The sequence below is a fragment of the Miniopterus natalensis genome, chromosome 5 (assembly GCF_054644295.1).
Source record: "Miniopterus natalensis isolate mMinNat1 chromosome 5, mMinNat1.hap1, whole genome shotgun sequence".
Classification (NCBI taxonomy): Eukaryota; Metazoa; Chordata; class Mammalia; order Chiroptera; family Miniopteridae; genus Miniopterus; species Miniopterus natalensis.
The window spans coordinates 55,358,057-55,383,625 of NC_142085.1; the positions used below are offsets into that span (position 1 = coordinate 55,358,057).

A 25,569-nucleotide genomic window follows, 5' to 3' on the forward strand; every position below is an offset into this window, starting at 1 on the left:
GTCCCCTTGCTCCCGCCGTAACTATCGTCCTGGCTTCTAACACTAGATTCGTTTTGATCCCCCCCGCACACCACACACAGCCTCTCCACATTCATGTGTATGTGTACGTGTGTGTGTGTGTGTTGACAAGTCTTCAGTAGGATTTTGATTGTAAATCCCTGTATAATTAGTGAGTCTAAAGAAGTTACTGATTTATCCAGGGGAATTTTAAACAAAAGCTATCACCAAAAAAAAATGTGCCCTTGGGCCAAGATTGGGAACAAGAGAAAAGCAAAGAGGGAGAATCTGATGCATCTGCTGGTAAGAGATTTCATTTACAGCCACCCCCTTTTTGGCGTGGTGTCCTGGGGAACATGGTGGAAAGCCCCAGCTGGGCCACTGGCAAGACTAACAAAGAACTGGAGGGTAGAAGTGATCACCAAGAATTCTTCGTTTGTCTATGAAGAGGGTATATAACAACTCTCTTATATAAAAGCCACTTCTCCAGCCACCTCACCTTTCCAGAACCCTTCCAGGAGCCAGGAAATTGCTAAGACTTTCACCGTCCTTAGAGACGGTTCTAACAGGCATAAGTTTCTGGTTTCCTGGTTTCTAGCACATTAGGGGAGGGTGGGGCGCTGGTTCCCTGGCCACAGGAGAAGTGATAGCTGACAAGCCTAATAAAAGGGTGTGGTATTGAAAAAGCCATAAAAATCCAAGAACTCAGGAAGCTTTGGGGCTTGGGAACAAGGAGCCTTACAGAATTTCAGAGCCCGCGAGGCCAGCGCTGTGCACTGTCATGCTCACTGTGGTGAGCCTGAGTCACCGTGGAGTCGGTTACATGCGCGCCCTGGAATGAGAAAACTACCATCAGAAAATGATTAGGAGCCTGGGTCTGGAGTCAGCTGGGCTCGGCTCTGCCTTTGGCTATGTGGCCCTGAGCAATGTACTTAACCTCATCTATAAAAAGGGGACAGTAGCTTTCCTTCCTCAGAGCACTGGTAAGGGGATTAGATGAAATCCTGGGCGGCATTCCTTATTAAGCTCTAGGTGGATGTTAGCTGTTATTAATCTTTGACACTATGACAGAGGAGTAAGTAGAATATCCTATTATTTGGTTACAAGTGAGATGTTGCCTTTTAAAACATAGCTTGAGATTTCCTAGCTGTGGCCTCCCTCTCTAAATGCACACAGAGCAACAAGACAACTGTACTTTTAACACTTGGAAGTAATAGAGATGTTTACACTTTAAAGCAATTCTTAATGTAAATTAAAATAAGTGGACAGAACCAACCAAGGAGACAAGCAGACTCTTAAGAAGATGCACATATAATGGTTTATTCCTGCTCGAGTCTAACGTTGCTGAGTGTAACCACGCATCGTCCAGGCCCATCCACGTCCCCTCCTGTTCTTTCCCTTGCTCATCACTGAGATAGGTGACGAACTGTCTCTGTTTATTTCCTTTCTCGGTGCTAATTAGATGGCTGATTTATGAAGAACCCGGATTTCTGGGTGTCCCATTTATCCTGGAGCCTGGCGAATACCCTGACTTGTCCTTCTGGAATACAGACGTAGCATACATTGGATCCATGCGGCCTCTGAAAATGGTAAAAATGTAACAGTGTCCTTGGAGTGGGTGATTCTTTGCCAGCCTCGACTTTGATAAGTCACAGGATGTGACTTCGATGCAATAAAGCAGACTTTTAAAAACAGATAGGTAGTAGATAGAAATAACAGAAAAGATAACTTGCTAGGTGCTTCAGGTGAAAAAATGTGGATAAGCCCTTGTCCTTTGCCTTCAGGAATTCTCAGCCTTCCAGAGACCAGATGTGTGCACAGAGCTTCAGCCCGGGGCAGGTTTAGGAAGTAAAGAAAGTGAAAAAAATTAGACCTCTCTGGCAAAACAGGAGGAAGGACAGATAAAGTCCAACTTGTGGGTGATGTGACCAAGAAAGGGATGCTTGGGGGGATAAACGAAGGTGGGCCTTAGGTGGCTAATTTTAGATGGAGATGCCAGAGAAGGCACTGCATGAGCCAGGACGGGGCTGGAGAAGGGCAGGACCCGCTGTGGACCAGCCCGTCATAGTGACAGAAGGCTGGGTGGCAGCTTTCGGGGCACTGGGGCTGGCTGTCTAAATGAATGCTGTGTTCTCAAGTATTTGCCTTAGCGAGGAGCCTGTGCTTGCTCTGCCCTACCCCCGTTTTGTGCCCTGTTCTTTGTCTGGTTCTTGTGTTGGACTCGAAGCCTTGGGAGGATCCAGGCTGCAACTGTCCTGTCCCCGAGCACAGTGTGTGCCTCAGTGTAGTGGGTACCCGCTAAGTAAGGGTGGCTCTGCCTATAAACATGATTTTGAAATTCCGCTCTGCAGTTGTCTTCTGAGTCTGTTTGAAATAAATTAGGACTTCAGGGAGATAACTTTTTATCTTAATCTCAGCCCTCCTGACAAAGCTTGTGGTAACTTAGCTGCATGTTTGCTGGTCTTAAGGCAGATGATTTGGGGCTTTTTTCTAAAACTAAATCCACTTTCAAAGACCAAAGTTTTGTTAGTTTTGTGAACGTATTAGAATTGCCCCTGATTTAGAAGGCAGTTTTTAATGATAATTTATAAAACTGTGAAGTTTATTGCATTTGAATAGAATTACTTTTGGAAAGGGTACTTACTTGGTTGTATACGCTCTGGTTTGTTGGCAAAATCAGCCACATTCCTTTATAATTACAGTTCATTTGGTCCATTTGAGCATCATAGGCTGTGCTGCGTATTTTTTTTTAAGCTGTTAAATATATATTGCTGAAAAATATCTCCTGACTTTCCCACTGCTGATTTTAACTCTTACTGTGTTTAATATCCTTGTATGGTTTATTTTTAGTGAGTTTGGGGGAATTAGAAGAAGTTTTTATTATAAAAGTATAACAACCTCCATAGATCCATCCTTTGGGATGTTTTAAATTTTACCTAACATGTTAATTATTTCAAGAATCTTCCAGATCATATTGTGAACTTCAACAGTTTTGTAAACCATAGGTTTCTAAATCAAATGCCTCCAGGGGCCAGGCAGCAAATAGACACGACTGAGGCTGGCTGGGAACTGAACTAGGGGCCAGTGGAGACGGGCAGACGGGAGCCCGAGTCCCGGCCGCAGAGTGAGCACAGTGGAGGGTTAGTTAAGCTCAGGAGGTGAGGGTTGCTCCTGTGAGAATTTGGTTCCAGATATGTCAGATCTTAGGACTGCTTTTTAAGAGAATGAGAAATACGGTTTTGGGTTGGGTTGTGTTGTTTGTTTTTTTGAGAAATTTACTGAGTTAAAAAACAACTAAAATTTATTGGGTCAAAAAACACAGCTAACAGGTAGATGCAGCTTATAGACCAGTCTGTGAGACTCTGCCCCAGGCCATCTTCCTCATGTGTTCTGCGTTGTTGGTAATTTTAGAGCTGTCTACGTAAATTTAAACAAACCGGAATCTCCTCTCACTGTGAGATTCTGTGGCTTACCATAATCTGCCACGTGTAATATAAAAGGTAATGTGTCAATGAAAAACCATTTTTCTCACTGTGTTATTTTCTTTTCAGGGTGGTCGTAAAGTTGAATTCCCTATAGATCCAAAGGTAAAACTATATATATTTTAAATTTTATTCCCAGTCTGTCTCTATGAGGATAATACTTGTGTGATTTTACAGCTCAACCTGCATGAAACATAATTGCAGCCAAAGGAAGTTGTCCCCACTTCCACATGCCATCCTTGAGGCTGGAAGGTGCTGATGGCACTAGTTGTCGCTAGCAGCGTGTGCAGCCATGGCTCAGAGGTTCATTGTTGTATCACGTTTATAATTTGTAGTTGTATTTACTAATTGTAGGGCCTGTGACTGCTTGCCAGTAGCCAGGAAAAAACTTTCAAGACAAGTTCTCCCTACTCCAACAGGCTCCTTCTGCTTCCCACATCTGTGACATAGTTTGATCTTTAGTTTGTTTCATTTTTATTTTTTTTAAATCCTCACCCAAGGATATTTTTCCCAGAGAGAGTGGAAGGTACAGAGAGAGAGAGAGACAGAGAGACAGAGACATCTATGTGAGAGAGACACATTGACCGGTTGCCTCCTGCACTTGCCCCGACCGAGGGCCAGGGATTGAGGCTGCAACTGAGATACATGCCCTTGGCCGGAATTGAACCCGGGACCCTTCAGTCCGTGGGCCGACGCTCTAACCACTGAGCCAAACCAGCCAGGGCTGTTTCTTTCTTTCTTTTTCTTTTTTTTTAAGTAATATTTATTGATTTTTAGAGGGAGAGGGAGGGAGAGGGAGAGAGAGAGAAACATCGATGTGAGAGAAAACATCGATTGGTTGCCTCCTGATGGCGCCCCCCATCAGGGATCCAACCCACAACCCAGGCATGTGCCCTGACCAGGAATTAAACTGGCGACCCTTGGTGCACAGGATGATTCCCAAGCAACTGAGCCACACCAGCCAGGGGTAGCTTGTTTCATTTTTAAAACAACTTAGAATATTCTGATTCTTTAGTTTGGCCTAAGTGAAATTCTAAGTATCAGTTCGAGACATTGAAACAAAACCCAATTGTTTATAAACTGTCTTTTGAACCTTAGCTTTGGGCTATACCACATCAGGAAAAAAATTCTGATTTTTAAAATCATAAGGCATTGTTATTTAGTTAATTTTTAAAAATACGATGAGAAAATTTTAATTTGTGTTCCAGGACTTAGTGTTGTTAAATTACTGATTTAACGTTTAGCTGTTGAGATATTTAACTTCTTACAAAGTACTGGTATATCTCCTTTCTGTTACAGGTAATTATTTATGAAAAGCCTTTCTTTGAGGGAAAATGTGTGGAACTAGAAACAGAAATGTGTAGTTTTATCATGGAAGGGAGCGAAGCAGAAGAAACCACTGGAGACGAACATTTGCCGTTGACATCGGTGGGCTCTATGAAAGTTCTTAGAGGCATGTAAGTAGAGAGGCACAACCTGTAAGGATTTATTTTTCCTCTTTAATCAAGTAATAAACATGCCCCTCCCCCCCAAAAAAAATACACACACACACAAACATTCCAGATCTTACAGTAGAGAGAATTTCAAAATTGTTCTCCTCAGCCAGTGGTGACCCGGATTTGACAGCAGTTTGACGGGCTGGTTTGGGGTCAGTCAGCTGAGCAAGGCTGGTCTGTCGGCCCAGCCAGATTGATCAAATCTACAATCTTGTTTATTAATATTATGCTCTAAGCTACTGAACTGTTAGTTTGCTTTCTTTTTTTTTTTTTATGATCATATTTTATATTTTCTAGATTTTATATATTTCCTTTGGAAGTGTATACTGCTAGTGGTCTTATAAATGGGCAAAAATATATAATGTTTATCCAGTTTTATTTGCTGATATCCTTTTGAGTCAGTCCTTATTACACACACACACACACACCCCTACCCTCCTTTACAAAACATTGATGTATGTTTCTTAGATTGTTTTCTTGGAGCCATTCTGTTAACAGCTTAAATTTTAGAGAAGAATCCCAATAGTCATAACTTATAACTATTTGTGTTTGTCAGTGAAACTGATCCATACATTGGAAACATTTTACCTGAGAATTTCTCCTCCATGTTTTTTTCTGTTGCAGTTGGGTTGCTTATGAAAAGTCTGGATTTACAGGTCATCAGTATTTGCTTGAAGAAGGAGAATACAAGGACTGGAAAGCCTGGGGAGGTTACAATGGAGAGCTTCAGTCTTTACGACCTATATTAGGTGTAAGTTAAAGAAAAGCTAACGGCTAATACTTGATGTTTGGGGATAGTACATGGCTAGCCTTTGAATTTTGCATTTTTTTTTTTCTCAATAGGATTTTTCAAATGCTCACATGATAATGTACAGTGAAAAACACTTTGGATCCAAAGGTTCCAGTATCGATGTATTAGGAATTGTTGCTAATTTAATGGAGACCGGGTATGGAGTGAAGACACAGTCCATTAATGTACTGAGTGGAGTGTAAGTGAAATAACCCAATCGGGATTTTAAACGTGGGTTTCACCTTGCTTAGCACTAAACCCATACCTTCTCTGACAGAGAATTAAGCTGAACATTAAATCAGTCATTTAATACCTACTGCCACAATATTTTCATAACCACTTTTCGAAATCTTTCTCATATAATTTTCATGTGTAATATAACATTGGAGTAGGCTTTGGGGTTTTGTGACAGAAATTTACAGATCCACTTCCTTTGTCATTCTGCATGGAAAGATCTCATGAATTTCTTATGATGGGAATCAAATAATATAGTGATTTTACATTAGACACCCGAGGCAGGGACAGAGTCCCATTCCACTTTCCTGTGGCCTACACCTGCTCCATTATATTTCCCCACTATTATTTTGACATAAAAATAATTGTTTCCTTGTCCCTGGAGTTAGCAATTGAATGCTTTATTAATGCTAAACTAAGTTTTTATTGAAAGATGGTTAGTCAAGACTCTTTGGGATGCAAGTGACTACAGCCAACCTGGATTGGTGTAAGTGGTGTAAGTGGAATTTACTGGCCTACGTAACTGAAATGTCCTGCAGAAGGTTTGCTTCAGTCATGGCTGGATACAGGGGCTCAGGTGCTGTCATCAGAACATGGTCTCTCTCTGTCTCTTGCCCGGGATTTTTCTATTCCAGCTTCAGTTAGGAGGCCTTTCCATCTGGTGGTATGGTGGCCATCTGGCTTTTGTTCCTCCATCTCACTTCTTCCAGTGAAAAGAGCTTCTCTTTCTCACAAACATTCCAGGCGTGACTTTGATTCTGTAGGCTTGAGTCCTGTATACCTGCCTCAACCAGCCACTGTAGCCAGGGCGATGGCTGTGGCTGTGTTATGTGCCCATCATTGGAGCTGAGATGTAGGTTCAGTTCCATAGGAGCCACTTATATGTGATTGGGGTAAGCAGTTCCCTAGTAACATAGGAAAGAGTGGGCACAGATACTGGAGGGGGGGAGGAGTGTCTATTAAAAGGAATTCTATAATTATTCTTATGACCCAGGCTGAAAGTTATAATTTGTTGTGAATGAGAATATTTTTAAATGGTTATATGAAATCATCTGACATTGGTTCTGTTTAAAGTGCTTGATGTCAGGTTTTTTATGTCGTGAGTAGTAACATAGGCCATCTGAGCCATTCTAACCTCCACTCTATTGCATTTCACGGGGCCTTCCACAGAGCCCTGGATATCTGAGATGTGTCTCCAGTGTGGTATGTTACTGTGAGTCACGTCCACCAGATTCTTGTGTAGGCTGTTGCTTGTGGCTCTATCTTGGCAGAATGACACCAGGGACTTCTGGGTCTTGTGTTCTTAACAGGAAATGCTTTCTCCTTAGTCCTGTTCTGGAGCCCTAACGTTTTAGAACCTGCCGTAGATAAAAGGGATGGTGTGAGAGAAGTCATCTGAAATGTCGCTGAGGCGATATTTAGAGATTACTGTTGAAGTTAATTATTTAGAAGGAAAATACAGTGACCAGGCCCATGTGAGCAAACAGTTGTGCGTTCTGATATTCACCAGGTGTGTTGGTTCAGTTAGTCAGAGCTCAGTCATGCGGCCGCGAAGAAGAAACACAGGGTGCTGTGCAGAATTTCCCTGGGCATTTATTAGACTGTGCTGTCAGCACAGATAGACTTACTGTGCTGGGCCAGCCTTTTTTTTTTTTTACCCAACCCTTGTTTATTTGAAATCATTTCCCTTTATAAAACGTTGCTTTTACGTGTTTCTATTTTTAGTCACCTCTAGTAGCATTTCCTGGCCAGGCTCCTTGACTGGTTGTAGCAGTTGGGTTTTGACACTGGGGGAAGCTGAAGGGAGGTGTGGGCGCGCACGCCACTTCCTTTCAAATTGTGTGGCTGTGGAAAGGCTTCTGTACTTACCGGGCCCAGCTGCTTCCTCATATTTCATTGGTCATTTAACAAATATTTATTGAAGTCTGTTTTGTGCACAGCATTTTATTATGTCCTCAAAGAAGTTACAGTATTTATATAAAACATAATTATGCTACAAAAGGCGCAGGGATTAAGTGCTCTGAGAATCCACAGCAGAGAGATTAGTTTCCAGTTTGAACTCGGGAGACTTTGGAGGGGCTAGCCCTGGAGTGGGGCCGTGTGGGACGGGAAGGGGGAGCTGTGCCAAGATTTGAGGGAGGAAGACGGACCTACTCGTTTTTAATGGTTTCAAATAAAAATTACCTTAATGACTTCATTCTTGTTAAATAAGCATTTTAGTTTGGTTCTTTATTTCTCAGTATAGAGCTCAAAGTCAGAAAAATCTTCTTTGAGAGCCTTGTTCTGTGCATTTTTGTTTCAGTCAAGCCCTTTAGATAGTAAAATCATAATCTATTCTAAGTGTGTGGACTTTTAAAATCGTAATCTATTCTAAGTGTATGTCCTAAAAGGAAACTTTATAGGGCAGGTGGCAGTTCAGGGCATTGAGGTGAAGAGAACCTGATGAGCCTCAGGAGACTCAATCAGGGGTTCGATCATCCCCAGCCACTAAGTGATTGTGTCACCTTAGACAAGTCACTTCCCATTCAGAACAAACACCGATAAATAATTCCATGTGATGCTTGTTACTCATCTGTCAGCTTTTGAGGGCAAGGATTTAGTCTTTCATCTTTGCTTACCTCATGCCAGTCTAGTTCCTGGCATATGGTAAGTGGCCAGTGTTTCTTCAATGAATAAATGAATTAATTTTTCTGTGTCTAGGTTTTTCCTTCTGTAAAATGGGAAAACCAGTACCTCCCTAGAGTACATCATTAATGTGATAGTAAATGTGAAAGCATTCTGGAAAGTTCTTAGTATGCATAGAGGCATATAAGCATTATTCCTTTCAGCGGTAAGGGGATCAGGAGGGCAGTGAATTAACTGAGGAGCAGACACTTGGATATAACACTTGGATATAACAGAATTGAAAAATTTCCTTCCTCTCAAAGACTTTGTCTTTGGGTAGGAAATAGCATCCTAGTGAGTTGCTTTTCCTCTCTGAGTGCAGATCACTTAAAAGGTAAATGAAAACATTCCAGAAGGATTTGTTTTTAGTATTTCTGAGCATTTGTTCAATTTTGCTTATTACATATGCATGTCATGTTGGAAATCTCATTTAAAACAAAATTTTACTTAGCTGTTTTTTTAATTTTTAACTGTTTCTTCTGTCAACTGTTTTTTACAGCGTGGTTTATTGTGAAATGGATACGTAGCTTCCTATAATACTGGGTGGGCAGAAGTAGTTTTACAGTTCGTATGGAAAATAATACAATAATAAATAATAATACAAGAATAAACTCTGTGTTTCACATACTCACAACTGTAGACCTACTTTTCCCCCACCCTGTATATTTCTGGAAAAAATATATTCATGCTGATAACAAAAAGAAGTCCTACTTGCCTATTAGAAGTACTTTGACAGCTGCTTCTTGAAAGTCCAAATTATTTCCTTAGAATAGAATTAGAAAGAAATACAGACACAGTCTCCATGGGCGCTTTCTCAAGGCATAGGACTGGATAAGCAAGAACACCAAAAGGCTCACACCAAGATGCTCTTTCACTCACCACTTTGACGTCTCATCTGGACAAATCTACCTGCTCCTAAAAGACTAATGGAGAATCAGGAAAATTATTAAGATTGCTGATTAGTAAAACAAATGCAAGTTTCTGTGTGATACAGCGTTACTGAGAGGTGACTAATAGTTTTGTTGTTTATGTAAATGATGAACTATGACAAATCAGGGTTTTTGTCTCTTCAGATGGGTAGCCTATGAAAATCCTGACTTCACAGGAGAACAGTATATACTGGATAAAGGCCTTTATACCAGTTTTGAGGACTGGGGAGGAAAAAATTATAAGATCTCTTCTGTTCAACCCATATGTTTGGTAAGGAGACATATTTTTGTATGGGAATATTTAACTGAATTCTGGATTTCCTTCATGTGTCCTTCTGGTTCATGTAATACTTAACACCATAGATACTATGCTGATATTATTTTTAACAGTAATTGCTAATCTGGAAGAAGAAAAGTTTTTTAAAGATGTCTGCTCTACTTACTCTCTTCTAACTCTTCCCTTTAAAACTTTTTAGGATTCTTTCACTGGGCCAAGGAGACGAAATCAGGTAACTTAAAAAAAAAAAAATTCTATTTTTTATAATTAGGGGCCATCCATTGAAAAGCTGAACTTATGTGTAAAACTTCAGACATTTGGGACATTTTGTTAGTTTTACACATTTTTATGTCTGAAAGCATAACTGTATTTTTAAATTAGATTTAAGTATCTTAATGCTTGATACCATTGATTCATATCTAAATACTTCTTATAAAATGCTCTCATGATATAATGCTGAATTTTTATATCATTATATTGAATCAGAGTTTACATGAATGCACAAGTTAATATTTCAAACAATACATATAGTTATTGTGATAAACAGTAAAATGAGTTTTCATGTTAGCTGTGTCTGCATTAGACAAACATTTTATATGATCTCTTTAATATGGTCTCTCACTGAAGCCATTACACTTGTTATTTGGGCTTTTTACTGGAAGTGTTCAGACAGCCGTAATTACAGAGGCACAAACCCCACTGTAGCCTCCTTTACTGGCTTACACAAGATTCTAATCAGTCAGCACATATCTTCCATGGAGAGGGAGGAAAGCTATACTGTTTCCAAAATATAGTTTCTTGTAAATGTTAGAACTGATGAACAATTACTTTTGGCCACAGTAAAGCTTTAAAATGCCTCACAGCTTGTTGGGACAGAGTGCTCTATAGAAAGCTACCTCTGTTGGTGGATTGTGCTTTGATGTCTCTGACTTAAACAGTTGTGAGTGATACAGCCAAAGCATTTCTAATTGGTATTAATGTAGAAGTACAAAATGAAAGGATTTATAAAATTCCTTTACTATCACAAGAGTTAACAACATGTTTGGGTCACGTCCAATGCTGATTGAGTTAATGTGTTTGCAGAATAATTTTATGTATTTCCATTTACTTTTTCCAAGATTCACTTGTTTTCGGAACCAGAGTTTCAAGGTCAAAGTCAATGTTTTGAAGAAACAACAAGTCAAATTGATGATTCCTTTTCTACCAAGTCTTGCAGAGTTTTAGGAGGCAGGTAAGCAACACAGCGGAACACAGCGGACTGGCAGAGCCGTGTCACTGGGGAAAATAGAATTCACACATCAGCAGTATTTAGTGACACCTTTAGGTGGTTGGTACTAGATAAACCCCCCAGATAATACAAGTGAGTACTAAAGTGCAGGACCTCAGAGGACATGGAGACCGGTGTGGGTTGGGCAAGCTAAAGATCACCATCTCCAGGGATATGGACCGGGCTCTGTCCTCTCTAGGCCTATCCCATCATCCGCAGAGGGGCTGAGTAATCTCTAAGGTACCTCCCAAGGTAGATGTTTTCCTGTCACATAAGGGGTAGGATAGGCGTTCTGCATGGCAGGCGAGTGCATGGCTGCGGGGGAGTTGGTGCGTTTGCCGACCAGGGAGCACACCGCCCTCTCTAGCTGGCAGGTCTTTTCACTGGGGGGAGGGGATACAAGTTTGGGAGGGTGGCATCAGGTCGTGAAGGTGCCCCTCCGAGCATATGAGTTTGGATGAATGCCATAGGAATCACAGCGGGAAAGGCATGAGCTTGAAGTGCTCTGCTGAAAACAGTGGTTTTACAAAAGCTTTTGAAAGGGGAGAGCCCAAGGTCAGGGCAAACTTGGTCAAGAAACCCTTGGAGCAACCCTTGCCAGGGGTGATGAGAATTCAGTCGAATGATAATAGTAATAGTGCCTTTACTCATAGTTCTGTATGGTCTAAAAGGCACCGTCATTTCGCTTCCTATGGCAGAGTGGAAAGAGCACCTTTGCATTCAAATGCAGGTTCCCAGTAAAGCTTCAGTCTTTATGGGCACATCCCTCCACCTGTCCCGGTTCCTCTTTGTCACCTACCCAACTTCATTTATTACCATCAGACATACAACTTTTTGTTCATTTATTGTCTGTCTGAGCTCACTAGAGTGTAAACTTCAAGATAGTAGGGACTTGGTTTTGGCCTCTATTCTGCCCCCAGCAATGGAACAGTGTCTGATACAGAGTTAGTCCTCGATAAGCATTTGTTGGATGAAAAGCAAAACAAAACAAAACAAAAAAACCCCAAACGCCAACTCTCCTAGGCAGACATGGTGAATCACCATTTTATCAGTAACGCTGAGGCCCAGAGAGGCTGAGTGACTTGTGTGAGTCACGATGGTAATTTCACTCCGGCCCAGCGCAGAGGTGTTGGGAATGAGAATAGAGGAATGTGAGAGAAATTTTGGGAGGAAATCAGCAGACCCAGGTGACTGACTAGCTGTGAAGGTTGAAGGATTTTCGAGAGGACCCCAGGGCTTGACAACACTTCAGTGGCTGGGAGAATGTGGCACCCGTGAGAGCAGCAAGGAGTGCTGGCAGCTGGAGAGGAAAAACAGGAATCATTTCACGGAGAGAGAGGTTTTATTTCCCAAATGCAAAGCTAACAACTGACTTATTGTAAATATTTGCCACCAGATTAAATGCAGAAAATATGTCCAGATATTTTTGAAGAAAGAACACTGTCAGCCACGAGCATGTTGTTTTATAGCAGGCTACCTCTAAAAATCAGAGTCTTGAGCAGGAATACTCCAGTCACATTTTGTACGTGTTTGTGGTTTTTCCTACTGCAGCTGGGTTGCGTACGACGGAGAACATTTCTCAGGTAACCAGTACGTGCTGGAGGAAGGCCATTACCCGTGCCTCTCCGCAATGGGCTGCCTGCCGGGAGCGAGCGTGAAGTCCCTGCGGTTTATAGATGTTGTGAGTATGTCACTGTGAACCCAGCGTGCCGGACACGCGCGGCCCACACAGTCGGGCAGAAGCGAGTTGCAGCAGAACTTCCTACCCTGTAGCTTTTGAGCTCTTTTTAGATCTTTAACATGTAAATTGTTTTTGTTTGCTGTTTTCTCAGACTGAGGCAGTGTTGACTCGGTCATGGCACACAACCATCCTGGGTCGTTCCCGGCCCCTCGCCTGTTTGTCCGTCTCATACCCGATCCCTCTTTCACCCCTCTCCCCTTTACAGACACCCATTGTAATGCATGTGGGACATGGCTTGGATATTCTTATAAAAAGTGTTTTTAAAAAGCCTCTATATAGACTTTTGATTTATATACAGCGTGATGCTATAGTTCTCACTGCATGATAGACATAACTCAGTACCTGATTTTAAGAGCTGGCCACTATGCTGTTTGTATCTCTACTGACTCTAACCGGGGCAAGCATCCCATCGCCGTGCTTTGCTCGTTTATTCTCATCTGTGCCTCCCCATGAGCCTGCGGAGGTCTCTTGGGCACACATATTACGGAGTGGACTCGCTGGGTTTATGTGCGTGAATATGCAGCTTCACTAAGTGCTGCCCAGCTCTACCACTTCAGGCTCTTGCTGGCAGTGCCCGTGGGTTCGTTTTCCACGTCGTTGCCATTACTGAGTACTCTGACCTCCTACCTTTTGAAGGAATTGGGTAGAAAGTATTCCCTCATTGTTAATCTGTGTTTCACTATTGGAGAGGTTGGTATCTCATGTACTTACTAGTCATTTGGGTTTTCTGTTCAGTGGATTGTCTGTTTATATCCTTTGCTCAGCTCTTTATAGTTTCCTGTATCTTTTGTTGTTGTTATTGATTTGCAGAAATTACTTATAGTTTTAAAATCTGTTATGCTGTTGCCCTAGCTGGTTTGGCTCAGTGGGTAGAGCTTCGATCCATGGACTGAAGGGTCCTGGATTGGATTGTGGTCAAGGGCATGTACCTCGGTTGCAGCCTCAATCCCCGGCCCTGGTCAGAGCTCATGCCGGAGGCAACCAATGAGGCTGTCTCACATCATTCTCTCTCTCTCCCTTCCACTCTCTCTAAAAAGCTATGGAAAAAATATCCTCGAGTGAGGATTAAAAAATAACACAAAACCTATTACGCTGTTGTTTTTGAGATTTGCAATCAAGTGACTTCTCCCGGTTTATCACGTGTTAATCCAGATTATAGTGCCCCTTCTGAACAGAAATCTTTACTTTTGATGTAGTCAAAGCAATATTCATTAGAACAAAACTGCAAGGTAATGTTCAGATGTTAGTCTGAGTGTGTAGTTTTGGAAAGATTTTAGTTTTCAGTAGCTGATCTCTCATAAAAAGTTTTAAACATATATGGTTGATTTTAGTTTTAAAGGCAGAAAGAATTTATGTGAGTTGGTTTTATCTCATCCTTGCCTGCATGTTCAAATAACTAAAATGTTGACCTTTATTGAGATGTGAAAATAGCAGTGAAACATGGAATGATGTGGTAGGATTCATTAGCCTTCAGATACCACACAAACCACCTTTACACAGTAATCTTCTGTTTACTGGTCAACAGAATCTACGTGTCAGGGCACATTCACATAAACGAAGCAGTAAGGCCCACGCCCTTGCCGCAAAACTTTAAGCAGGTAGGGAATTTTTGATGTATCATTTATGATTTTAGGATTATTATCATTAGAGCTTGGTCTAGGGTCATAAGGATCTATAATTTGAAAATAAATGACAGTTTGAACATAGGGTTTCCATCCTGTAGTTTTCTCTCCTCCTAACAATATTCCTCCAGGAAAGTTTGGGAGCATGAGTGCACAGAATCATTGTCTGTTGACAATTAAAACAAAGAAGACAGTTGAAAATGCATACACTAGACCCGAAGACTGCAATAGCCCTCTGACCTTCACCATTTATGTCCATAGCTTTCCAGTCCCAGCCCTTCCTTATCACAGTAGAAAATGGCAGGATTGAAAATAAATTCATTAAACATGTCACTATTCCAGGCGTATATACCCATTCCTTTGTGCCTGGGATATCCCCCACCCTTTGTAGCACTATTTACATTTACCTGCCTTTCCATGCAGTAGGAAAACTCCCTGCCCCCTTCCTTCCTATATTTAGCTCTGGAGCGTACAAATACCCCGACTTCCCGGGAAAGGGTTTATGACAGGCCAAGCCCGGCCAGATATCCTGCTCTGTCCTTGGAACAAAATGATTTTTGCATAAGCTCAACTTACTATCAAAGATGAGTAAACACAACATTATTTTTGTTCCTAAACAGGAATTGTCTGAACCAACAATTATTCTTTTCGAAAGAGAAGACTTCAAAGGAAAAAAGATTGAACTTAACGCAGAAGCAGTCAACCTCCGATCCCTAGGATTCAACACGCAGATACGCTCTGTTCAGGTGATCGGTGGCATGTAAGTGCGTTACCTACTTGCTTATTTAGTAAGAGTCGATTTTAAAGATTAAGTTTGGCCATACTTCTTTCTCTCCTGCCTTACCTTAAACCCCTGCTATTTTCTGTAAGGGTTAATAATTATGCGCCTTCATAGTGTACCCTTCTCATTGGGAAAGGCCATGTGTGAGGCATCTCTCATCTCTTCCTCCACATTTTTAGTTTACTTAAGATAAGGACTTGTCTTTAACACCTCAAAGTTCCTAGGGGAATGCTTTGCAAAGCAATGCTCACTACATTTATTGAGCACTTGTTTAGCAAGTAAGAGCTCATTTTTCCTTTCCCTTTGAAAGACCAAGTTCCTTTGATTCTGGAGTATGGGTTGGGGTTTCCCTTTAACCAGGAGTGACTGGCAGATGCTGTGCACTTAAAGGTCAATATGGGAAGATTTTCCTCAACTTTGAGTAATTTTGAAATTAAGATGTAAAAATGAGTAAGAACTATCAATGTAATAAATGCTTTTAAGAAAGTATTTTTCTTTCACTCACAAAAACAACAGGTATAGTCTACCTGTATGCATCAAGTGTTGGAAGGGACCATAGCTGCTTAAAAAAAATTATTTGGGTGCTAGAATTGTGGGTGATTTTTTCCCCCAGCAGGTTTTGAGCTCCAGGATTAAAAGTCGAGAACATTCTTCCCTGATGTGACACACCGGCCAGAGGAAGGCTGCTGGCCGCATGCCACTATGTGTGGGAGCTCATAACCTCGGGTGGGCACCCGCATCTCCGGGAGCCCTGGGTAGCTTTGGCAGTTTTCTGGATTGAGGAAGATTACTCCCACTTTAAACTAAAATTTGAGTTATTTTTTATTTAATTTACCACGCACTAAGAACTTTACGAATATTAACTATTTACATAACAGATCCATTATTACAACTGGAAATGTTTTGTGAAACATAGGACTACTGGGCTGTCCTGCTGAAAGACTATTAGCTCGATTTCATTGCCTTAGTGGAGGAAAAACTTACCTATTTCTCTTCACTAGAACTTTGTGGCATAATTATGTACCAAGAATTTGCTATTTGTTGAGAAACGGGTATTTTAGAAAACAAGGTAGTCCCTCCCACCACGTATATTTAAAGTATAAAGCTCAGTCTAAAAATTGGAAACGTTCTAAAACTGTAATTGAGGCGCGTTGTCAAGTGGATACTGCCGCTTACTTGCAGTTATCTACCTTTCTCTTTGCAGATGGGTTACTTATGAATATGGCAATTACCGGGGTCGGCAGTTCCTTCTGTCACCAGCAGAAGTACCTAACTGGTATGAATTCAGTGGCTGTCACCAAATAGGTTCTCTACGACCTTTTAATCAGGTATTTTTTTCTCCATGCTTTGAATAGACTCTTCTCTGAATTATTTTTAATTTTTGGTAAATGTAATTCAACTTTTGAGTTTCAATTTTAAGTTTGAAATTTGCCCCTCCTGTCATCACCCTGAATTTCTGAATTTGGGCTGTTTCTGGTGCTAAGAGGTCATAGCTGCTTTCAGAAATGCTATTATCACGCCTGACATCAAAACATGGCGGGTCGCAGGCCCTGGGTTGTCCACAGGCAGGCTCCCTGCCCCGGGCACTTCTTTAACATTTCATCAGAATCTTCTCAGCGAGAAAATCCTAAAGCTTCTGGGACTCTTGGGTATAGAAATTGTCCCTAACTCACCCTCACCTTGGATTCTGCCCGTCATTGATGCTGCTCAGTGCTTCTAACAGTACAACTTATGTGATCATTGCTGGGGTTTTGTCTTCTAGAAACGAATTTATTTCAGACTTCGAAACAAAGCAACAGGGTTATTCATGTCAACCAACGGAAACTTAGAGGACCTGAAGCTTCTCAGAATCCAGGTCATGGAGGATGTCGGTGCTGACGATCAGATCTGGATTTATCAAGAGGGATGCATCAAATGCAGGGTGAGCTTTAGGACGAGACAGAGGCCTGTGATGGCCTCTTTCAAGTCAATGCTATTTCACGATTCCTGGGGCACCTTCAGAAATAAACTAGGTTTTTCATGAAAATATTTCTTAGCTCTTATAGAACCAGTCTGCAGATGTAAAATGGGAGGTAAATCTAAGACTGATCCAAGATAGAGTGTTGATATCTGTACTTGATTTTTATATAGTAATGGAAAATTATATAGTAATTTCTACTAGGTATAGAGATGAACTATAAGCCCCAGCATTATCAACACAAACCTCTCTTGGTCTGCTCGTTTTGGAAGACCTCACAGACTAGAATGAAGGCAGAGGAGGTGCCAGCCCGTGTAGACACAATCCATTTCCTCACTGTCACACCCTGGAGAGTGGAAAATGCCCCACCTTCCTCTCGCCTCACTCCTCCATAACACAGCTTAAGGGCTGCATGGAGTAAGAGTTTATGAGAGGAGCTCATGCTTCTGTTGTAGAAACTCTTTTTAACTTCCTGATTTTATAGACTTGACTGTTTGCTCCCAATTTTTTTCTAAACGTGGTGCCCATGAGTCAGCAGAAGGCACACAGCCTGTGAAGGGCTTGTTAATTAGGCCCGTGGTGCCTGGGGGAGAGTCATCCTTCCAGTGAGCCCAAGTGCTGTTCAGACTCGCACAGAAGGAACAGCAAGAGCTGTAACACAGGAGCGCAAAATGGCCAATTCTGCCTTTGAATAATCTTAGACAATTCAAGAAAAATGGAGCCTTTCATCAATGATTTCTAACAAATATTTTAGTGATTTTACTTAACAACTTTGAATTCAGTAGGCTGATGAGAAGTAAAGCAGCCTAGATCATCAGCCCTTTTATCTCAGTGTAGATAGTCCTTTCCGTGAGCATTTTCTTCAGCGCTGTTAAGTGTTGTGTGAACATGTGACTACCATACACTGAAGCAGACTCAGAAGGACCACAAAACTCCCGCATGAAAACGTACTTTACTGCATTGGTATTTTCTTCTTTCTCCTTTCACAGCTGGATAGCATGCCTTTTAAGAAAATTTGACATTTCTCATGAAAAAAAGACGAGAGAAATTAATAAATGGAATTTCAAATTTTAAAATAACAAATTGCCCTTTTAGCCACTTTAGTGCTACAACAGCCTTCAAAATTAGACGTGCAGCCACATTCTAGAAGAGTCCAGCTGAGCAGAGGTGGCTGGGGGGGAGGGGAGGATTTAGCAACAGACCCAGCCTTAGAGGACAGTCATTTCCGGGAGGGAAAACTATCCAGTTCTCAGGCTTCTCTCACTATAAGACAGTCTCACAAAGGGCAGACGTCTCTTACAATGGACAGGAACAGAACTCTCCATCACTCGTGTCATCTGAACTAAGGGGCGTAAGGGTAAATGAAGCCAGGATCTAGGGTGACTTTAAAAATTAGTTTAAACAGGGAACCGGTAACACTTAAGCATATGTCCATCTCTAAGATACCGTGTCTCTGCACTAAGCAGATAGCCGAAGACTGCTGCCTGACGATTGTGGGGAGCCTGGTCACCTCCGGCTCCAAGCTGGGCCTGTCCCTCGACCAGAATGCTGAGAGTCAGTTCTGGAGCATGAAGTCGGACGGCAGGATCTACAGCAAGTTGAAGCCAAATTTAGTTTTAGATATCAAAGGTGAGGATTGTTTCTTTTATTTTCTTGGTTGTGTCTTCCTTAGTTAACTAAAAATCTATTCTTTACTTCTGAAAATGGTGTGTGTACTGTGACAAATAGTAAGAGATTACTTACGACGTGTCAGCCACTGTGCTAAACACTTTGCATTCTCATGACCTTCACAGCAGCCTGTGTTATTCCCTCCTACCCGTCCCACGCTACAGCCCCAAAACTGAGGCTCAGGGGATCAGTCCGTCTGGCCTTAAGTGTTGAGGTGGAGTCTGCACATGGGTGGTCTTCAAATCTTCTGTTTTATTTTAGCAGCGTGAGATGAAAAATCACAAGCTAAAAGGCTGTGGTCTCAGTACACTTGATTCTCATGTCTATACATGTCACCTTTCATTGAAAAGATCTAAGATCTAAAAGGAATTAAACAACACAGCCAAGAGGATTTTAACTGAACATGTACTCAATGAAAATCCAGAGCAAACTGATGGTGCTTGGGAAGAACAAATAAATTTTGGGCAGTGTTTCCCAAACTTTATCTACATCAGAATCATCTAGAGGACTTACTAAAATATAGGCTATAGGCTTCACCCTCAGTTTCTGATACAGTAGGTCTGGGTTGGGGCCTGAGAATCTGCATTTTTAGCAAGTTCCCCTTACCACTAGGAGAACCTCTGATAATTTAAAAACAACATAAAACAAAAGTGATTTTCTAACATAGACATGGGAATTCAGTAAACTCTTGTTGCTACTGACAAGCATATGAAGAAGTGTGTTTTATTTATGTCCTATGGGTAATTTTGCGTTAAAACATTAATGGAGACTTTCTATTTCCTATCAGGAAAGCCAACATGATTATGTTTATAAATTCAGTGAAATGGTTATAATGTAGCCTTTACTATATCACATACTTCATTTTTAAAAATTGCTAGAAAATTGGTTCAATTTTACTTTAACCATGGCTCTCGGCCAGGCTGTCATTAAAAATTGATATAGGGGTAAAGAAACAGCTGCAACTTGGTTTTAAAATAACTTCTCTGGATGATGGAGAATAAACCTGAACATTTTCATCAGGGGCTTTGGTGACTGCATGGGGAGCAGAAGTGGGTGTCATGGATCGAGTGGGCAGCCCACTTAATACTGGGATTAGAATTCACGAAGAACCTGAGAGGCTGGAAAGGTGCTCGGGGCAAACTCAGCTTGTGAGGCAAAGGCAGAGTACACTTAGGGAGCACTAACTAAGCGATACGTAACAGGCTACATGGGGACCAAAACCACACATGAAATGCAGGATACAAGAAAACAGATGTAACATTCAGAAAATGAGTGGTAATAGAAATATCTCCTTCACATGACATTAGGTACAAGATTTGTCATTTGTGGACATTCTACAGATGATCAACCTGAGGTTCAGACTGGTTAAGAATCGCTGAACCAGACCCTTTTTTATTCTTACTTTCATCAATCTGTTGAACTGGAGGTAGTTTCAAAACCTCTAGAAAAGCCAAAGAAAGTGACTAAATTGGAAATGTTGGTTTTTTTCCCTAAAAAAATGGATTCATGTTTTTTACAAATGTGATGAGTTGCTTCTGTCCAGGGTTAAGGTCAGTTACCCTCATGAGCTAACTTAGAGCATTTTCCCTTTGTTTTTTTAAACATGTATTTATTGGGTACCCACTATGTGGAAGGGTCCAGGTAGAAAAATAAAGGATACTACCTTGGCTTCAGAGAGCTTCCTTCTAGAATCGCCAGGCATATAGGACTTTTCCGCATTTCCTACATTAACAGTTGACCAGGAGTAAGGATACCTGGCTTCCAGTTTTGACTCTGACAAGAACTGTGGGACTCAAGGAAGTGCCTCCTTAGTGCTTTAAGTTCCAAAGTCCCTTCCTAAAATGCACGGAAGTTGGTCAAATGCCTCCTGAGTAAGGATAATGTTTGTATGCTGTGAACCCTCAGTCTGTCTAGTATGTAGCTGCTGCCTTAGTCACTTGGTGGCTTGTTAAACAGCATTTAAATCTCAGAATGGGAGAACGGTGCCATCTCGTGGACATGAGCAAGTAGGGCCACACGTCCCACAGACTGCAAAGGAAATACAATTACATCTCTTTGGTGCACTTTATAGGAAACTGTAATTGTCTTTAGCTACAACTATGGAACCATGTGTTACCTAACTATGTTGCTATAAGATTTACAGGACCTGTCTCTTGGTGTCTGGGGCACGAGTTGTTTTGGTGGACATTCATGTATTATTCCAGACCACATACGTTATGACAACAGTGGGCGTTGATTCATGTGCAGTTTAAAAGCATCAGATGTCTGGGATGATTTTAATTCTCCCAAAGGAAGAAGAATGAATCAGATTATTTCTCAGGAACTTTCTAGTCTTCATGATTCTAATTAGAATTATGCCATAATGTACACAAAAAAAGGAAGTTAAAACGCTATAACCTCAAAGAATGAAAGACATTGTGACCTTGAGATAACACTTCCAGAACTCTCAGTGGAGCAGACTGTGTGTGACTTAGTGGGCACTGTGAGGTTTGCTGGTGGTAGTAACGTTTTTCCACTGCAGACTTGCACACAGAAGGCCCAAGGCACACGCCCTTGTATTCCATCCTATACCTCGCTGTGTAGAGGCTCTAGATTACCAATGATGATAAACCAAACTTGTACAAGAGGAACACTGGATAGGAGATGATTTCCTTCCCCACTTACCCAGATCTGTGGTGTAAGTTATCAGACCTTTTGGATATACTGTAAGTGCTTTAAAAGAGAGTAAGGACGTTTAACTCTTCTTAGCTTGAGGCTGCAGTATGATTTCATTACCAGTCACACTCACCCTGCAGCAGGTGAACAGATTTCTGCTCTGATGGAGTCCTCAGTGCCACAGCCTTGGTGCAGGGACTTATGCTAGAAAAGCATAAGGCACCTGAAAGGATGTTTATCTCGCATGGGAAAAAGTCAGATCACCCTTTTGTTAGAACTTCTCCATTAAGAGAAGACCATGAGGCTGTTTTTAACAACCAAGTATCAGAAATATCTAGTAGGCACCCTTGGAAGATACTCTTACATCTGGTGAAAGGCAGTCTCTGGGCCTGTGCTAGTAAACCGAACTCCGCATCTGAGGTGCCTCGATTTTACGCACCAAAGCCTGTGAGTACAGTAGCGGGAGTGCTGCCCATGCCCCTGGGCGCCACTTAGACCCCCGTTTACCTAATTCGGCCATTTTTCATTGTTCATGCAAAACCCGTTCCATCGGACAGCCATCCACTACGCTCAGGTCTGCCTGTTTTCCTCACTGTATCTCAAAGCCATGACCCCACCACTGAACGTATTTCAGTCTCTTTGCTCCTTTTCTCTGCTCCAGATTCTTCCCTGATCCCCCCAGTTTCAGGCATCTTAAGAATAATTGTGGACTAAGTTTTAAGACTTGAGTGGGAAAAGGAGCCCCAGGAAGTAAGAAATCCTGGGGGAGCTGCTGGTGCCCTTACCGTGGGACTTGAACACATTCACCCCCAGCGACCGACCTGTCCGACTGGGTGCGGGTCAGGGCTGTCCTCCGCTGTTTCCTGGGGCCCACGGCTCTGCGCCCGGTTTCTCCTACCTAGTTATTCTGGTGCTGAGGTGAACTATGTCTGCCGCGGCCCCTTCACAGTGGGCACATTTCCTTTTACTACTTTGCTTTTCCTTTTTTCAGGGGGTGCACAGTATGATCAAAATCACATTATCCTGAACACCGCCAGCAAAGAGAAGTTAACACAAGTGTGGGAAGCCATGGTCCTGTAAACCTGGACGAAGACCACGGGAGGAGTATTTCTGCAGGTCTCCCAGCTACCTTATTATAAAAAACAAACCAAAAAAAGGACTGCTCACGGAAGAACCAAGAGGAAGCCGTGTGCTCCTTCAGTAACTCTACATTCACTCTTGAATCATGCTGCCAGGACTGGGACAGTGGTCTCATCTCCAAAAGACTGTAATAGTTTTAAACCAATAATTTCTTCTTCTTTCATTTCTTGCCTTTCATTTCCTTTCAGCAGCTGCTTATATAGGTTGCCTCATTAGCAGCTTTGGGGTGTTTTTAAAAAAATCTTATCTCAAGATGTTAGGACTATGTACATTTTAAATGATTTCCAAAGACAGTGACAGGAGAGAACACGAACAAATTCACCGACTTGGTGGACCTACAAATCCCTTACACTTTAAAGGGAAGGGTAAAGGCTGAAGTCTGTAAGGTAGAAACTTTAGCACTTGAGAAGTAATGTATTAGGCCTATAGTTTTGGTCCCTGATCTTCTGTTTTCTGGAATCATAATTATGCTGTATAGCAAAGAGAGAAATTATATACTCATATTTTAAGGAACTGAATGAGTATAGACAAAACACTTTTCTGTTAATATTAAAAGTTAGTACATTTAAAAGATTTCATGTCCTTGTCTACTTACACTTATGAGCTGGATTTAGATTATTTAACTCACCGTGGGCTGCCTTAAGACTGTCACAAATGAGTGCTGTTTAAAGCTTTTCTTACAGATGCTGCTGGAACAGTATCACCACGACCTAATTTATTACCCATCCCCACTCATCTATAACTAGTTCTGAAGCAATGTTATGCGATCCTTTGCTAAACTCAGGTCATTTAGCCTAATTCCCTACCCTTTCTCCAGCTGCACTGGCAGGAGGCCTGCATGGGGCTACCTTACCTGTAATGTTCCACAGCCCTGCTCCGGGGAAAGCTCTGGTCTCAGGGTATCGCAGCCCCTGTGGTCACTTACTTTGGGTGTGGAAGGCTCAGGAGGATGACCAGCAATTCTCTTCCAAAAGTAAAGGAAAGGAGGCTTTAAGCAATGCTTGTTGGTCAAATCTTAGAACGCTGAAAACCCTAAAATTCAGCAAGCATTTCAGTGAAAGTTGAAAATGTTTAACTGCTGACAATACACTGCCCACATGGTGCTGCTCAAACAGTGCATGCTCACTTTGAACAAAACTGCTGAACAATCCTTGAATGCCCTCTTCCTCTTTCTGTCCTCATGTCATTGTCCTCGTCACTGAATGCTGGTGCTCTCATCAGGGGAAGAACAAACCTCGTTTCCTTTTCTTCTGTTCCAGTGTGTCCCTCACTCTAAAGTGTCAGTCCTCTCTGAGTCTGTGGTAAGCAATTATGGTCATCAGTGTGGTATCTTCAGTTTTAAAGTGATGCTTGTACGTGTCCAACAGCAGCCAGCACGTCTGTCTTGTCCTGAGGTGTGTGGCGCTGATTTTCAGCCTTTGTGCATCTCATCCCAGTGTGGGGGCTAAGACATCCTACAGCAGTCTCTGTTGGAGTCATCCCATGAATAAACTTGTTTCTGGTTAACTGTGTTGATGAAACTGAACAGAGTCCTTTCAGTAGCCCTCATAACACTTCAAAGAGTCAGCTGGCAGATTAGAAACAAGTGTCTGACTGGTTAGGACAAGGCAAGTTTCAGGGGTGCTGGCACATGGCAGGGAAAGGTTGGCTGACTCTCCCCTTTCCTGACAGTGGTGAACCGGTCACTCCACGTTTCTGCGTGGACACAGGGATGAGGCCCTGCCTTGAGTTTGCCCCACCCCGCCCCCTGGGATCCCTCAAGGGAAAATAGCTGAGACTGTTTCCAGCTATTCTGAAAACAGTCTTTCTTGTGAGATAAACCTGTAGTAGTGAGACCAGCAATTCCAGAGAAAAGCCCTCATCCAGCACACTACTACTGAGTGTCTAACAGGATAAACCAAGTAGAAACCTACTCAAACAGGCCTACACCAAAAGCTAACCTCGAGTGTCTAGGGTGCAGTAACGATGACTACAACAGGAGAGCGACACTCACCTTAAGTGAACGAAGGGCAGGCTGGCTTCAAGAGCAGCCGCAGGCCTATGGGTGAGACGCCTAAATGCAGGCATTTAAGGTCAGAAACGAGAACTGTGAGCCCCAGGGGAATGGTGGAAATTTCTATGGATAAGTCCTCACAGAGGCATGTTTCACTTGTTGAAGGAGGTCTAGCCCTTATGCAAAATGTAAGGGTTTTAAAAGTAAGAAACTTTAGCATCACTTTCAATTTCTAAGAGTAACCAACCAAATCAGGGCCAGATGTTTAGGCCCTAAGAGGTTCAGAACTCAGAGGGCTGTTGTGACCACAGCAGAGCAGAATACAAATCAAAGGAAATCTAGGGCCATTAAAGAGGTGCTCACTGATGAATCTAGAAAGTGCTGGCCTTAGGTAAGCTCTCATCCATGCCGCCACTCATCCATATCTCACTAACATTAAAACAGTAAAATCAGTCTTAGTGACTAGGACAGAAGCTGCCATGATTGGCAAATCTGGTGTGAAAGAACAGCCTGGAAAAAATATGTAATTGTCATTGACTTTATAGACAAGTCTAAGTATGGCCATTTTCCTACCCTGTCTTACTTGTGTATCCCTTGTGCTTGGCAGGGGACAGACGTCTCAGCAAACAGGAACTTGGGGATGTAGGCGGGTAATGTCAGAAAGCATTCTGAGCAGGTAGAGTGATGGCGAAGTGTGGTGGTGTGGCTACAAAATCAATCTCTGCCCTGCTCAGTTCAGAAAATAAAAAATTACTGGCAAAAGTGGTCTTTTTGTTTGTTTTTTTAAACTTATATCATGAAATGTATAGTCTAATCTGGAAAGGGATGGCTAGAAAAAGTCTGGGCCCACAGGCACCCACCAAATAAGAGAGCCAG

The 25,569-nt window shown here is 42.0% G+C and overlaps 1 protein-coding gene across 1 annotated transcript in view; it reads left to right on the top strand.

Annotated features, from left to right (window-relative positions):
• Positions 1-23,271, top strand: part of CRYBG1 (crystallin beta-gamma domain containing 1) — a 155,092-nt gene extending 131,821 nt beyond the window's left edge. Inside the window, exons 9-22 of the mRNA XM_016217516.2 lie at positions 1,460-1,586; positions 3,549-3,584; positions 4,779-4,936; positions 5,600-5,726; positions 5,819-5,964; positions 9,737-9,863; positions 10,069-10,101; positions 10,988-11,100; positions 12,688-12,817; positions 15,120-15,259; positions 16,485-16,608; positions 17,043-17,201; positions 18,704-18,866; positions 22,552-23,271. Coding sequence (XP_016073002.2) covers positions 1,460-1,586; positions 3,549-3,584; positions 4,779-4,936; positions 5,600-5,726; positions 5,819-5,964; positions 9,737-9,863; positions 10,069-10,101; positions 10,988-11,100; positions 12,688-12,817; positions 15,120-15,259; positions 16,485-16,608; positions 17,043-17,201; positions 18,704-18,866; positions 22,552-22,640 — 1,672 coding nt within the window. The 3' untranslated portion in view covers positions 22,641-23,271. The remainder of the gene's footprint in view (positions 1-1,459; positions 1,587-3,548; positions 3,585-4,778; positions 4,937-5,599; positions 5,727-5,818; positions 5,965-9,736; positions 9,864-10,068; positions 10,102-10,987; positions 11,101-12,687; positions 12,818-15,119; positions 15,260-16,484; positions 16,609-17,042; positions 17,202-18,703; positions 18,867-22,551) is intronic.
• Positions 23,272-25,569: the final 2,298 nt, after the last annotated feature.